Raw genomic sequence first — 15,860 nt, 5'->3', positions numbered from 1 at the left:
CAGGTGGCATCCCTAAGTCTAAATATTGCTGTTACATTGCACAACCTTCAATGTTATGTCATAATTACGTAAAATTCTGGCAAATTAGGGTGCCCAAACTGTTGCATATACACTGACTCTGCCTGCAATGAATACAAGAGAAGTGACACAATTTCACCTGGTTAATTTTGCCTGCTAACCTGGATTTATTTTAGCTAAATATGCATGATTAAAAAAATATACTTCTGTGTCTTGATTTTAAGAAAGGCATTGATGTTTATGGTTAGGTACACATTGGAGCAACGATACGCACCACATCGATTATATGCAATACAGGACACGTTAGATAAACTAGTAATATCATCAACCATGTGTAGTTAACTAGTGATTAACTAGTTAACTACACCATTTCATTATAAGGAGATCCCCCATTTCTTTAACTACCGACAGGTGCAGGACTCAGCTATCATGTCAGGGATCTCCTTATAATCCACTGTCTTGTTGTCATCCAGCAGCATCAGTACGCTGATGGACTTATACGGCACGCAGGACAGCGACGGCACCTCGTCCATCCCCTTCCCTTTAATCAGTTTCTGCATTATGGCATGGCTGGAGGGGTTGAGGCCGTAGTGGAGGATTCTGGGACAGTCTCCTTTACAGTAGCCAGGGTTGTACTGGTGTGGCCGAGGTATTTGACCAGGCCTAACGCGGCAAAGGTGACCCGGTAGGAGTGGAGTTTGCACTGGTTCTTGGGCGAGGGTTTCTTGTGTTTTCGGTAGTTGGGGATGTCGGAGGCGATGCTACCTGGGGGATTAGGGCCGTTGGAGCGACTGAGTCGGGGGGCGAAGAGGTGGTGAGGCTCTGGAGTCAGACCCCCCAAACTGGACCACCCAGTTCGGGTCGCTGCCCTCCACTCTCTGGTTTCTTCCTCTTCATTGAGGAAGAGGAGGAGAGCGGGGGTGTTGAGGTGATTTGCGGAGGCCGCCCTCCTTCCCCTCATGTGTCCCCCTCGGATTCTCCACAGGCTTCCCAAGGCCTCGCTCCTCCAATGCCCAGGATCCAAGCACCAATACTGGGCCATGAGGGTCAGGCGACTGCCCTGCTTTGGCCTTTCCTGGGTCAGCTTTACCACCTGTGTGGTGAGGTGCTCTGTGATGTCAGTTTCTGTCCACTGCTGATGCGGCTCCAGGGTGACTAGGCGCCCCAGAACTCCATGGGGGCTTGTCCAGCTATCATTCCCCAGAGAGGAGACTCTGGCCCTGCAACGAAGAGGAGAGGGGTGGGGCATCCTGGATGTATTAGAGGGACGGAGATGGACAAAGGAGGCTCTCACTAGCTGTTCCAGGGAGAGGGACTGGAGGTCGTACTCCACTGTGTAGGTGTAGCGCAGGACTGGAGGAGGGAGAGAGAACATGCAGAGAGAGCACAGGAGGGAGAAAAACATGTATAGGGAGAGAGAGCGAGAGATGGAGAGGGTTGAGGGAGAGAAAGGATGTAAAGAACAGGGAGAGATGACAATGGTAGGAGTCAATATCTTCATCTCACCTTTGACCTGATACACTTCTAAATTATAATGGTCAGGCTTCACCATAACAAACAGTTACAACTGAGCTCCTTCTGTAGCTCAGTTGGTAGAGCATGGCGCTTGTAACGCCAGGGTAGTGGGTTCGATCCCCGGGACCACCCATACGTAGAATGTATGCACACATGACTGTAAGTCGCTTTGGATAAAAGCGTCTGCTAAATGGCATATATTATTATTATTATTATATATTATTATTATTATTATATTATTATTATACAAAGGGTAACCTAGACTATTCTACACCATAGCATATACCCAATACCCATCATAACCTATAGCCTTAATAACGGTTTATCTATTGTTATTATGAATGACAATGAATAGTTGTACAACAGGCCTACCCTTAACCACTGCAATTTCATATAATCAGATAGACAAAACCTTCAGGATGATAAGCGCTTGTTATCTTACACACTGTGTCTCACCTGAAGACGATGTCAGAGACCACACGACCCGAACATCCGATGCTGTTTAGGCCTCCCATCCGGGTCGGCCGCGCTCTTAAACAAACTTAACATATATTGCAAGTTCTGGTCGGCCTTCTGTGCTTCTGTTAGCAGCGTGTGAAGCGGCTCCTGCTGGTTTTTCTGACTAGTGCTATGGTGATTTCGGCGACATCTCCCACCGAGTTGTGATTGTAACGAAGCAGAGGGATCGGTAGGAATGTTGGCCTCTTGATGTTGGCCAAAATGTCAGCTAGTCAACACAGGGTCAAATCAGTTGATGATTAGCTAAACATGTTAAACCCTTTAACCTACCTGTTGGATATTAATTCATTGTTTTATCACTAATAAAGGCTCCATATCTAAATCCACTGTTGACACATAAGAAATGTCATCTAGTCAACACTGGGTCAAATCAGTTGATGATTAGCTAACCATGGTAAACCTTTAGCCTACCTATTGGAAATCCATACAGTCCAAGTGCTTTATTGCTCTCACTCTCTCTGGCCATTTGACCTCCCACACACTTTCTCCATCACCCCACCTCCCCTCTAGGTTACGTTTGGTTATGTTCTTCTGCTCTCTTCTCTGTCTTGGTCTCTCTCTCAATTCAATTCAAAGGGTTTTATTGGCATGAGAAACATATGATTATGTTGCCAAAGCAAGTGAAATAGATAATAAACAAAAGTGATATAAACTAGTTCCAAAGGAATAGACATGTCAAATGTCATATTGTCTATATACAGTGTTTTAACGATGTGTAAAATAGGTAAAGTACTAAAGGGAAAATAAATAAATGTAAATATTGGTTGTATTTATAATGGTGTTTGTTCTTCACTGGTTACCATTTTCTTGTGGCAACAGGTCATAAATCGTGCTGCTGTGATGGCACACTGTGGTATTTCTCCAAATAGATATGGGAGTTTATCCAAATTGCTTTCGAATTCTTTGTGGGACTGAGGGAAATATGCATCTATAATATGGTCATACATTTGGCAGGAGGTCAGGAAGCGCAGTTCTTGAGTCAGTTCTGCCTACGGCGGCCTTTCTAAATAGCAAGGCTATGCTCACTGAGACTGTACACAGTACATTGCCAATTTCCGATGTATTTTTTATACCTTTTTATTTAACTAGGCAAGTCGGTTAAGAACACATTCTTATTTTCAATGACTGCCTAGGAACTGTGGGTTAACAGCCTTGTTCAGGGGCAGAACGACAGATTTTCACCTTGTCAGCTCAGGGTTCCAATCTTGCAACCGCAGAGTTAACTAGTCCAACGCTCTAACCATTGCACTCCACGAGTAGCCTGCCTGTTACGCGAATGTAGTAGAAGCCAAGGTAAATTGCTAGCTAGCATTAAACTTACCTTGTAAAAAAATCATAATCACTAGTTATAACTACTGATCCAGTTTAGCAGGCAATATTAACCAGGTGAAATTGACATTTCTCTTGCATTCATTGCACGCAGAGTCAGGGTATATGCAACAGTTTGGGCTGCCTGGCTCATTGTGAACTAATTTTTCAGAATTTTACTTAATTATGATATACATTGACGGTTGTGCAATGGAACAAGAATATTTAGACTTAGTGATGCCACCCGTTAGATAAAATACTGAATGGTTCCGTATTTCACTGAAATAATAAACGTTTTGTTTTCAAAATGATAGTTTCCGGATTCGATCATATTAATGACCAAAGGCTCGTATTTCTGTGTGTTATGTTATAATTACGTCTGATTTGATAGAGCAGTCTGACTGAGCAGCAGCAGGCCCGTAATCATTCATTCATAAGGTGAATGCACCAATTTGTAAGTCGCTCTGGATAAGAGCGTCTGCTAAATGACTTAAATGTAAATGTAATTCAAACAGCACTTTTGTGCGTTTTGCCAGCAGCTCTTCACAAGCAACAGCGCTGTTTATGACTTCAAGCCTATCAGCCTAATGGCTGGTGTAACCAATGTGAAATGGCTAGCTAGTTAGCTGGGTGTGCACTAATACTGTTTCAAACGTCACTCGCTTTTAGATTTGGAGTAGTTATTCCCCTTGCGCTGCAAGGGCCGTGGCTTTTGTGGAGAGATGGGTGACAATGCTTCATGTGTGGCTGTTGTCTATGTGTTCCTGGTTCGAGCCCAGGTAGGGGCAAGGAGGGGGACGGAAGCTATACTGTTACACTGGCAATACTATAGTACCTATAAGAAAATCCAATAGTCAAAGGTATATGAAATGCAAATGGTATAGAGAGAAATAGTCCTATAAATACTATATTAAATACAACCTAAAACCTCTTACCTTGGAATATTGAAGTCTCATGTTAAAAGGAACCACCAACTTTCATATGTTCTCATGTTCTGAGCAAGTAACTTAAACGTTAGCTTTTTTTACGTGGCACATTACTTTCTTCTCCAACACTTTGTTTTTGCATTATTTAAACCAAATTGAACATGTTTCATTATTTATTTGAGGCTAAATTGGTTTTATTGATGTTTTATATTAAGTTAAAACAAGTATTAATTCCGTATTGTTGTAATTGTCATTATTACAAATAAAAAAATACTTTAAAAATCGTCCGATTTAAATCGGTATCAGCGTTGAAAATCATAATCCGTTGACCTCTAGTACATAGTCAAAGCTTTTTTACATTTTGGATCAGTCACAGTGGTCAGGTATTCTGCCACTGTGTGCTCTCTGTTTAGGGCCAAATAGCATTCTAGTTTGCTCAGTAATTATCTTTTTGTTTTTTTTGTTAATTCTTTCCAATGTGTTAAGTAATTCTCTTTTTGTTTTCTCATGATTTGGCTGGGTCTAATTGTGTTTCTGTCCTGGAGCTCTGTGGGGTCTGTTTGTGAACAGAGCCCCCAGGACCGACTCTTCTCCAGGTTCATCTCTCTGTAGGTGATGGCTTTGTTATGGAAGGTTTGGGAATCACTTCCTTTCAGGTAGTTGTAGAATTTAACGTCTATTTTCTGGATTGTGATAATTAGCGGGTATCGGCCTAATTCTGCCCTGCATGCATTATTTTGTGTTTTATGTTGTACACAGATTATACACTGCTCAAAAAAATTAAGGGAACACTAAAATAACACATCCTAGATCTGAATGAATGAAATATTCTTATTAAATACTTTCTTCTTTACATAGTTGAATGTGCTGACAACAATATCACACAAATTATCAATGGAAATCAAATTTATCAACCCATGGAGGTCTGGATTTGGATTGACACTCAAAATTAAAGTGGAAAACCACACTACAGGCTGATCCAACTTTGATGTCCTTAAAACAAGTCAAAATGAGGCTCAGTAGTGTGTGTGGCCTCCACGTGCCTGTATGACCTCCCTACAACGCCTGTGCATGCTCCTGATGACAGTCTGTGGTGCAATGTGGTGTTGGTGGATGGAGCGAGACATGATGTCCCAGATGTGCTCAATTGGATTCAGGTCTGGGGAACGGGCGGGCCAGTCCATAGCATCAATGCCTTCCTCTTGCAGGAACTGCTGACACACTCCAGCCACATGAGGTCTAGCATTGTCTTGCATTAGGAGGAACCCAGGGCCAACCGCACCAGCATATGGTCTCACAAGGGGTCTGAGGATCTCATCTTGGTACCTAATGGCAGTCAGGCTACCTCTGGCGAGCACATGGAGGGTTGTGCGGAAAGAAAGAAGAAAGAAGTGCCACCCCACACCATGACTGACCCACCGCAAAACCGGTCACGCTGGAGGATGTTGCAGGCAGCAGAACGTTCTCCACGGCGTCTCCAGACTGTCACGTCTGTCAAATGTGTTCAGTGTGAACCTGCTTTCATCTGTGAAGAGCACAGGGTGCCAGTGGCGAATTTGCCAATCTTGGTGTTCTCTGGCAAATGCCAAACGTCCTGCACGGTGTTGGGCTGTAAGCACAACCCCCACCTGTGGATGTCAGGCCCTCATACCACCCTCATGGAGTCTGTTTCTGACCGTTTGAGCAGACACATGCACATTTGTGGCCTGCTGGAGGTCATTTTGCAGGGCTCTGGCAGTGCTCCTCCTTTCACAAAGGTGGAGGTAGCGGTCCTGCTGCTGGGTTGTTGCCCTCCTACGGCCTCCTCCACGTCTCCTGATGTACTGGCCTGTCTCCTGGTAGCGCCTCCATGCTCTGGACACTACGCTGCCAGACACAGCAGACCTTCTTGCCACAGCTCGCATTGATGTGCCATCCTGGATGAGCTGCACTACCTGAGCCACTTGTGTGGGTTGTAGACTCCGTCTCATGCTACCACTAGAATGAAAGCACCACCAGCATTCAGAAGTGACCAAAACATCAGCCAGGAAGCATAGGAACTGAGAAGTGGTCTGTGGTTATCACCTGCAGAACCACTCCTTTATTGGGGGTGTCTTGCTAATTGCCTATTTCCACCTGTTGTCTATTCCATTTGCACAACAGCATGTGAAATTTATTGTCAATCAGTGTTGCTTCCTAAGTGGACAGTTTGATTTCACAGAAGTGTGATTGACTTGGAGTTCCATTGTGTTGTTTAAGTGTTCCCTTTATTTTTTTGAGCAGTGTATTTTTGCAGAATTCTGCATGCAGAGTCTCAATTTGGTGTTTGTCCCATTTTGTGAGTTCTTGGTTGGTGAGCAGACCCCAGACCTCACAACCATAAAGGACATAAAGGACAATGGGTTCTATAACTGATTCAAGTATTTTTAGCCAGATCCTAGTTGGTATGTTGAATTTTATGTTCCTTTTGATGGCGTAGAAGGCCCTTCTTGCCCTGTCTCAGATCGTTCACAGCTCTGTGGAAGTTACCTGTGGCGCTGATGTTCAGGCCCTTTTCTTGTTCGCTAGGGCAACGGTGTCTAGATGTAATTTGAATTTGTGGTCCTGGCAATTGGACCTTTATTTTTGTCTTACTGGGATTTACTGTCAGGGCCCAGGTCTGACAGAATCTGTGCAGAAGATCTAGGTGCTGCTGTAGGCCCTCCTTGGTTGGGGACAGTAAACAGTAGACATTTGACATTTGAAACAGTAGACAGATTCTTGTGCCCTCGCCAATTCCGTTGATATATATGTTGAAGTGGGTGGGGCTTAAGCTGCGTCCCTGTCTCACCTCACAGCCCTGTGGAAAGTAATGTGTGTTTTTTGCCCATTTTAACAACACCCTTGTTTGTGTACATGGATTTTACAATATTGTATGTTTTTCCCCTAATATCAATTTGTATAGCAGACCCTCATGCCAAATTGAGTCAAAAGCTTTTTTGAAATCAACAAAGCATGAGAAGATTTTGACTTCCTTTTGGTTTGTTTGTTTGTCAATTGGGTGTGCAGGGTGAATACGTTGTCTGTCAAATAAAATAAAATGTTATTTGTCACATACACATGGTTAGCAGATGTTAATGCGAGTGTAGCGAAATGCTTGTGCTTCTAGTTCCGACAATGCTGTAATAACCAACAAGTAATCTAGCTAACAATTCCAAAACTACTACCTTATAGACACAAGTGTAAGGAGATAAAGAATATGTACATAAACATATATGAATGAGTGATGGTACAGAGCGGCATAGGCAAGATACAGTAGATGGTATTGAGTGCAGTATATACATATGAGATGAGTATGTAAACAGTGGCATAGTTAAAGTGGCTAGTGATACATGTATTACATAATAATAAAGATGCAGTAGATGATATAGAGTACAGTATATACACATGAGATTAATAATGTAGGGTATGTAAACATTATATTAGGTAGCATTGTTTAAAGTGGCTAGTCATATATTTTACATATTTTCCCATCAATTCCCATTATTAAAGTGGCTGGAGTTGAGTCAGTGTGTTGGCAGCAGCCACTCAATGTTAGTGGTGGCTGTTTAACAGTCTGATGGCCTTGAGATAGAAGCTGTTTTTCAGTCTCTCGGTCCCAGCTTTGATGCACCTGTACTGACCTCGCCTTCTGGATGATAGCGGGGTGAACAGGCAGTGGCTCGGGTGGTTGCTGTCCTTGATGATCTTTATGGCCTTCCTGTGACATCGGGTGGTGTAGGTGTCCTGGAGGACAGGTAGTTTGCCCCCGGTGATGCGTTGTGCAGACCTCACTACCCTCTGGAGAGCCTTACGGTTGTGGGCGGAGCTGTTGCCGTACCAGGCGGTGATACAGCCCGACAGGATGCTCTCGATTGTGCATCTGTAGAAGTTTGTGAGTGCTTTTGGTGACAAGCCAAATTTCTTCAGCCTCCTGAGATTGAAGAGGCGCTGCTGCGCCTTCTTCACGATGCTGTCTGTGTGGGTGGACCAATTCAGTTTGTCTATGATGTGTACGCCGAGGAACTTAAAACTTACTACCCTCTCCACTACTGTTCCATCAATGTGGATAGGGGGGTGTTCCCTCTGCTGTTTCCTGAAGTCCACAATCATCTCCTTAGTTTTGTTGACGTTGAGTGTGAGGTTATTTTCCTGACACCACACTCCGAGGGCCCTCACCTCCTCCCTGTAGGCAGTCTCGTCGTTATTGGTAATCAAGCCTACCACTGTTGTGTCGTCCGCAAACTTGACGATTGAGTTGGAGGTGTGCGTGTCCACGCAGTCGTGGGTGAACAGGGAGTACAGGAGAGGGCTCAGAATGCACCCTTGTGGGGCCCCAGTGTTGAGGATCAGCGGGGTGGAAATGTTGTTGCCTATCCTCATCACCTGGGGGCGGCCTGTCAGGAAGTCCAGTACCCAGTTGCACAGGGCGGGGTCGAGACCCAGGGTCTCGAGCTTGATGACGAGCTTGGAGGGCACTATGGTGTTAAATGCCGAGCTGTAGTCGATGAACAGCATTCTCACATAGGTATTCCTCTTGTCCAGATGGGTTAGGGCAGTGTGCAGTGTGGTTGAGATTGCATCGTCTGTGGACCTATTTGGGCAAGCAAATTGGAGTGGGTCTAGGGTGTCAGGTAGGGTTTGAGGTGATATGGTCCTTGACTAGTCTCTCAAAGCACTTCATGATGACGGAAGTGAGTGCTTCGGGGCGGTAGTCGTTTAGCTCAGTTACCTTAGCTTTCTTGGGAAAAGGAACAATGGTGGCCCTCTTGAAGCATGTGGGAACAACAGACTGGGATAGGGATTGATTGAATATGTCCGTAAACACACCAGCCAGCTGGTCTGCGCATGCTCTGAGGGCGCGGCTGGGGATGCCGTCTGGGCCTGCAGCCTTGCGAGGGTTGACACGTTTAAATGTTTTCCTCACGTCGGCTGCAGTGAAGGAGAGTCCGCATGTTTTAGTTGCGGGCCGTGTCAGTGGCACTGTATTGTCCTCAAAGCGGGCAAAAAAAGTTATTTAGTCTGTCTGGGAGCAAGACATCCTGGTCCGTGATGGGGCTGGTTTTCTTTTTGTAATCCGTGATTGACTGTAGACCCTGCCACATACCTCTTGTGTCTGAGCAGTTGAATTGAGAATCTACTTGGTCTCTATATTGACGCTAAGCTTGTTTGATTGCCTTGCAGAGAAAATAGTTACACTGTTTGTATTCGGTCATGTTTCCGGTCACCTTGCCCTGATTAAAAGCAGTGGTTCGGGCTTTCAGTTTCGCACGAATGCTGCCATCAATCCACGGTTTTTGGGTTGGGAATGTTTTAATCGTTGCTATGGGAACGACATCTTCAACGCACGTTCTAATGAACTCGCTCACCGAATCAGCGTATTCGTCAATGTTGTTGTCTGACGCAATACGAAACATATCCCAGTCCACGTGATGGAAGCAGTCTTTGAGTGTGGAATCAGATTGGTCGGACCAGCGTTGAACAGACCTCAGCGCGGGAGCTTCTTGTCTTAGTTTCTGGCTGTAGGCAGGGATCAACAAAATGGAGTCGTGGTCAGCTTTTCCGAAAGGAGGGCGGGGCAGGGCCTTATATGCGCCGCGGAAGTTAGAATAGCAGTGATCCAAGGTTTTTCCAGCCCTGGTTGCGCAATCGATATGCTGATAAAATTTAGGGAGTCTTGTTTTCAGATTAGCCTTGTTAAAATCCCCAGCTACAATGAATGCAGCCTCCGGATAAATGGATTCCAGTTTGCAAAGAGTCAAATAAAGTTCGTTCAGAGCCATCGATGTGTCTGCTTGGGGGGGAATATATACGGCTGTCATTATAATCGAAGAGAATTCCCTTGGTAGATAATGCGGTCGACATTTGATTGTGAGGAATTCTAAATCAGGTGAACAGAAGGACTTGAGTACCTGTATGTTGTTATGATCACACCACGTCACGTTAACCATGAAGCATACGCCGCCGCCCCTCTTCTTACCAGAAAGATGTTTGTTTCTGTCTGCGCGATGCGTGGAGAAACCAGTTGGCTGCACCGACTCCGATAGCGTCTCTCCAGTGATCCATGTTTCTGTGAAGCAAAGAACGTTACAGTCTCTGATGTCCCTCTGGAATGCTACCCTTGCTCGGATTTCATCAACCTTGTTGTCAAGAGACTGGACATTGGCGAGAAGAATGCTAGGGAGTGGTGCACGATGTGTCCGTCTCCGGAGTCTGACCAGAAGACCGCTCCTTTTCCCCCTTTTTTGGGGTCGCCGGCTGGGATCCATTCCGTTGTCCTGGGTGAAAGGCAGAACACAGGATCCGCTTCGCGAAAGTCATATTCTTGGTCGTACTGATGGTGAGTTGACGCTACTCTTATCTTCAGTAGTTCTTCTCGACTGTATGTAATGAAACCTAAGATGACCTGGGGTACAAATGTAAGAAATAACACTTAAAAAAACAAAAAACTGCATAGTTTCCTAGGAACGCGAAGCGAGGCGGCCATCTCTGTTGGCGCCGGAAGAGTCATACAGTGATTTGGTAAAAAGCCAATTTGACATTCCTAAGTGAAAACAATGTACTGAGCAAAATGTTCAAGTCTGCTGTTAATGATAATGCAGAGGATTTTCCCACGGTTGCTGTTGACGCATATCCCACTGTACTTTTTGGATTCAAATTTCTCTCCACTTTTGTGGATTGGGGTGAACCCTCCTTGGTTCCCAATATTTGGGATGATGCTAGAGCAGAGGATGATTTTAAAGATTTTAAGTTTTTCCAATTGGCATGTGTGGTCTGTATATTTTATCATTTCATTGAGGATACCCTAAACACCATCAGCCTTTTTGGGTTGGAGGGTTTGTATTTTTTCCTATAGTTCATTCAATGTAATTTGAGAATCCAGTGGGTTCTGGTAGTTTATAAAAGTTGATTCTAAGATCCATTTGATCATGTATAGTTTTTTGCTGTTTGTTATAGAGCCCAAACTATTGGAGAAGTGGTGTATTGTATATCTCTGTTTTAGATAACTCTTCATGTTGTTTGTTTAGTGTTTTCCAATGGTTAGTCTATCGATCTTCAATTACATTGAGCTGATTTCTGATGTGCTGTTCCTTTTTTTCCTGTGGTCTATTTCTGTTTTGTTTGAGTTATTCATCATAGTGAAGGCGTTGGCTCAGGTTTTCTGTGTCTCTATGTTTTTGGTTGGATAGGTTTCTCAATTTCATTCGTAGGTTTTTGCAGTCTTCATCAAACTATTTGTCATTGTTGTTCATTTTCTTAGGTTGTCTGCTTTAATTGTTTATACTTGATAGGGACGCTGAGCGGTCAAATACACTGTTTAGGTTTTCTACTGCCAAGTTTACACCTTTACTTTTACAGTGAAACATTTTTTCAAGGGAGTTGTCTAAAAGGGATTGAATTTGTTGTTGCCTAATTGTTTTTTTGGTAGGTTTCCACAATATTTTCATTTCATTTATAGCATTTCTTAATATTATTCACTTCTTTTGGCTTTGATGCCTCATGATTGAGTATCGTTCTGTTCACGTAGACTGATTTTTATTGTGACCTGATCGGGGTGTCAGTGGGCTGACTGAATGTTCTGAGAGACTTTAGGATTGAGGTCAGTGATAAAGTAGTCCGCAGTACTACTGCCAAGAGATGAGCTGTAGGTGTACCTACCGTAGGAGTCTCCTCAAAGTCTACCATTGACTCTGTATTTTCTCTCACACTTTTCACATTCCCTCTCTCCTTTTCCCTATCTGTGACCATCTGTAGTCTCCTAACAATCCATCACCCCCTCTTTCCTTCCCTTTCCCATATGCCGCTCCTTTCTCTCTTCTAATGGTTGTCTAATGCCTGCCTCTCTCTCCCTCTCCACCCCCCCCCCTCATTTTTCTCTCTCTTCTGGTTTTCTCTAATACGTTTTCTCTCTCTCTTCTGGTTTTCTCTAATACGTTTTCTCTCACTCTGCAGGTTTGTTGAAGGACCTGACAGGCAGTTACACGGCCTCCTTCCTGGTCGCTGGTGGTTTCCTCCTGCTGGGTACCATGGTAATGACCACTTTGCCTCACTTCTTCTCCTGCACCGACCAGCACCCTCTCCAGAGACACGCCCACAACTACAACAACAAGCAGCAGAACCAGCAGAGCCCTGAGTCTGGCCTCATGACCAACTCCCAATCAGAGAAACTCAACCACATAGATACCATACCGTACTCTCAACCGCAACTGGACTGCGACAGCCTCCAGCCGGAACCAGAGGTGTACATGCCTTTAAACTGAAGCAGAACCGATGATGCCACTACTATATAGCCGATGATGCCACTTACTTAGCCAATAGGGCGGCTGAATGCCTCGTTTCTCAGTTTCTCAGTTTCTCAGTTTCCCCATTGGTCTGGGGAGTATATGGTTAAGGTGCACGAGTGCTACAGGTTTATATTCCGAAGTCGTGTACATTTGTGGAGGAGGAAGACACAGATACAAGGCAAAAATACACATGGGCAGTGTGGGATGTCTACTGTACACATCCAACCAGTATATCGTGTTACATATGACTTGGCCGTGTTATGACCATGGCATTTCACACGCATAGCTTCTAACCAGAGGAGCCTGGTGGGAGGATCTATAGGAGGACGGACTCATTGTAATGGCTGGAATGGAATCAATGGAACGGTATCAAACACAGCAACCATATGGAAACTCCGTTCCATTGATTCCATTCCAGTCATTACAATGAGCCCTTCCTCCGATAGCTCCTCCACTAGTCCATATGTCACCATGACTTTCAGAATCTGCTCATGTGAAGTCTTATTCAGTTTTCTAGCTGTAGAGAAAAGGTCAACATGGTGGGTGGCATTCAGTATAAGAAGTCCTCAGGCAACTCAGCTAGCAATTTTTTTTGTTTTGTTTTTTTTGTTTGTTGACCTTTATTTAACCAGGCAAGTCAGTTAAGAACAAATTCTTATTTTCAATGACGGCCTAGGAACAGTGGGTTAACTGCCTGTTCAGGGGCAGAACGACAGATTTGTACCTTGTCAGCTCGGGGATTTGAACTTGCAACCTTCCGGTTACTAGTCCAACGCTCTAACCACTAGGCTACCCTGCCGCCCCTATACGTCACAGACCATATCATGTGACAGTCTAGTTCATGGCATATGTCCAACATTTTTGACCCTTCTCTCTCTCTCTCTCTCTGTCCAAACAGAGCCTTGGGGTAGCCCCCACAGTAGGCTACCATATCACTTGCAGGATCAATGTAGGTGTACTCACAAGATCAACCACATCTGGGTGGCAGAATGTTTATTTTGTAAGGAACTTCTAAAAGCGGAACCGTTCACACCAGGGCCACCATTTAGCATTCAATATCTTCCAATGAGAAAGGCTTCTGATTTTAAACACACCAGTCCGTCTCGATCTGTACCCATAGGTACATAGGTAGAAGGGAATCTGGTTTGAGTTCTTTCCCCCACCCAACTCTCTGACTTGTCTAATCTAGTAGGCTATGCGTGAGTAAGATTGAAGTAGCACTAATCCGTTTTCTTTGAATCATTCTCTGGAATGATATATTCACATGAGTCATTTGGTGTTCTATGTCAAAAAATGGATGATTGTTTTAGGTGTATTTCTCTGACCCCTGGTATTATTCAACTAACTCGAGGCCACAGTCCCATAGTCGGGCTGCTATGAGGATATGACGAGTTTAATTCTAAAACGCTATATATCAATTTTCAGAAATGTTTGTAAATGAGCTTTTGTAGTATAAAGAACTTATTAAAGAGATTGTGTTTTTTTCCACTATCTAATCATGGCACGGGGTTGTTCAATGACAGACATGTCATTGTTTTGGATTCGATCACTTGGTGGTTTCATTTCAGAGAGATAAATAATCATGTTTTGTTGCAAAACCCTATATATCCGCCTCATTCTCGGAGGAATAACTAGTACTGCTAGGTTTAACACAGTCAAATGTAATAAATAACATTTTTTTTTCATAAAGAACTGCACAAATGACATATGTTACATCAATATAAAAAAAATGAAACATTATAGTAATATGAGATCTGTAGGATGTAAAATATTTACATTTGACATTTGAGTCATTTAGCGGACTCTTATCCAGAGCGACTTACAGTTCATTCATCTTAAGATAGTTAGGTGAGACAGACACATATCATTCAAATGTACAAAATTCGAGCTAAACAATGGGTATATAGAGTTTTGCAAATAAATAAATAATTAAACGCCTAAAATCTATGAATTAAAAGTCGGAAAACATATTTTACACCCATGAAGATACCATAAGAAATAATTTCTGATGAAAAAACGTGGGAAAATGGGTGGATATAGCGTTTTTGGAACAAAACTCTTCATATAGACAGTCTATTCCTCATGTACAATAATGTTATACAATCATATCATATTTTGGACTAAACACCAAAGGAACTCCAAAAGATTGAGCTTAGTGTAGATGGAAGAACAGCCTCTATTCGTAGGGCATGGACTCTACAAGGTGTCGAAAGCATTCCACAGGGATGCTGGCCCATGTTGACTCCAATGCATCAGTTGTGTACAGTTGTCAAGTTGGCTGGATGTCCTTTGGGTGGTGGACAAGGGATCATAGCTTTCACTCTACATCTTGAAAAGAGCACAAGGTGTTTTCCCAAAGCAAGTATGGAATAGGCAACCTACTGACATGTAGTCACTCACTGGCAGTGTGCTCTCCTAGTTTCCAGAACTTTCTCAGTTCAGTCAATCAACGCAATTTTCTGTTTACTGAATATCAAGTGCTGTTGAAATTGTATGTAGTTACTCTCCTGTGAATGTCTCTTGTTCATCATTTATTTCCATGTTTTTTTTTTCATCATTATTTTGCAAGGTGAGGGCTAGACAATTGTGCCCCCAACCCAAATCTGTTCGTGCTGTCTTGCAACTCCTCTGGTCTTTGTCCCGCCGAACAGTTTTGACAGATCTGGGACCAGGCTAAGACGATCATGATCTGGATTTGGTTGGCAGAGCACTTCTAGGTAATCTAATTGGTCAGTTGATACTTTTGTCAGTGACTATGTTTACATGCACACCAGAGGAGGCTGGTGGGAAGAGCTATAGGAGTATGGGCTCGCTGTAATGGCTGGAATGGAATGGTATCAAACATGGAAACCACGTTTGACTCCATTTATACCATTCCAGCCATTACAATGAGCTGTTGTCCTATCGCTCCTTCCACCAGCCACCACTGATGCACACAGTATTCCAGATAATCGCTCATATCCCATGTAAGGTCCTGTTCAGGATATGCTGTTTACATGCACTTTTGCTATCCCGCTTATAAGTATTTCTGTGTCCATGAATAAACAAAATATTCCTCAATTGCCCAGGGACGGCAGGATGATTTTTTTTGATGGAATTTCCGACATTAAGTAGGCTATTTGTTAGTCAACTTGTCTATAACTAGATACATGCAGCTTCTCTTCTGCCATTACTTGGTGTTGGTGCTCTAGAATACTAAATTAAGCCTTGCTCACTAGAATGTCATAAATTGATAGAATGAATGCATCATCAGCCATTTTGTTGACATCAGTAAAGTTTTGTCTTCCATTTC

The 15,860-nt window shown here is 43.5% G+C and overlaps 1 protein-coding gene across 10 annotated transcripts in view; it reads left to right on the top strand.

The window, feature by feature from the left end:
* Positions 1-15,628, top strand: part of slc16a13 (solute carrier family 16 member 13) — a 56,564-nt gene extending 40,936 nt beyond the window's left edge. For all 10 annotated transcript variants that reach the window (XM_046318443.1, XM_046318435.1, XM_046318437.1 and 7 more), the window contains one exon: positions 12,237-15,628. In XM_046318443.1, coding sequence (XP_046174399.1) covers positions 12,237-12,544 — 308 coding nt within the window. In that variant the 3' untranslated portion in view covers positions 12,545-15,628. The remainder of the gene's footprint in view (positions 1-12,236) is intronic.
* The last annotated feature ends 232 nt before the right edge of the window (positions 15,629-15,860 follow it).

The sequence above is a fragment of the Oncorhynchus gorbuscha genome, linkage group LG21 (genome assembly GCF_021184085.1).
Source record: "Oncorhynchus gorbuscha isolate QuinsamMale2020 ecotype Even-year linkage group LG21, OgorEven_v1.0, whole genome shotgun sequence".
In the NCBI taxonomy this organism is placed as follows: domain Eukaryota; kingdom Metazoa; phylum Chordata; class Actinopteri; order Salmoniformes; family Salmonidae; genus Oncorhynchus; species Oncorhynchus gorbuscha.
The sequence above is the reverse complement of the archived record's forward strand: the minus strand, read 5'-3'. Positions and strand labels throughout refer to the sequence as shown.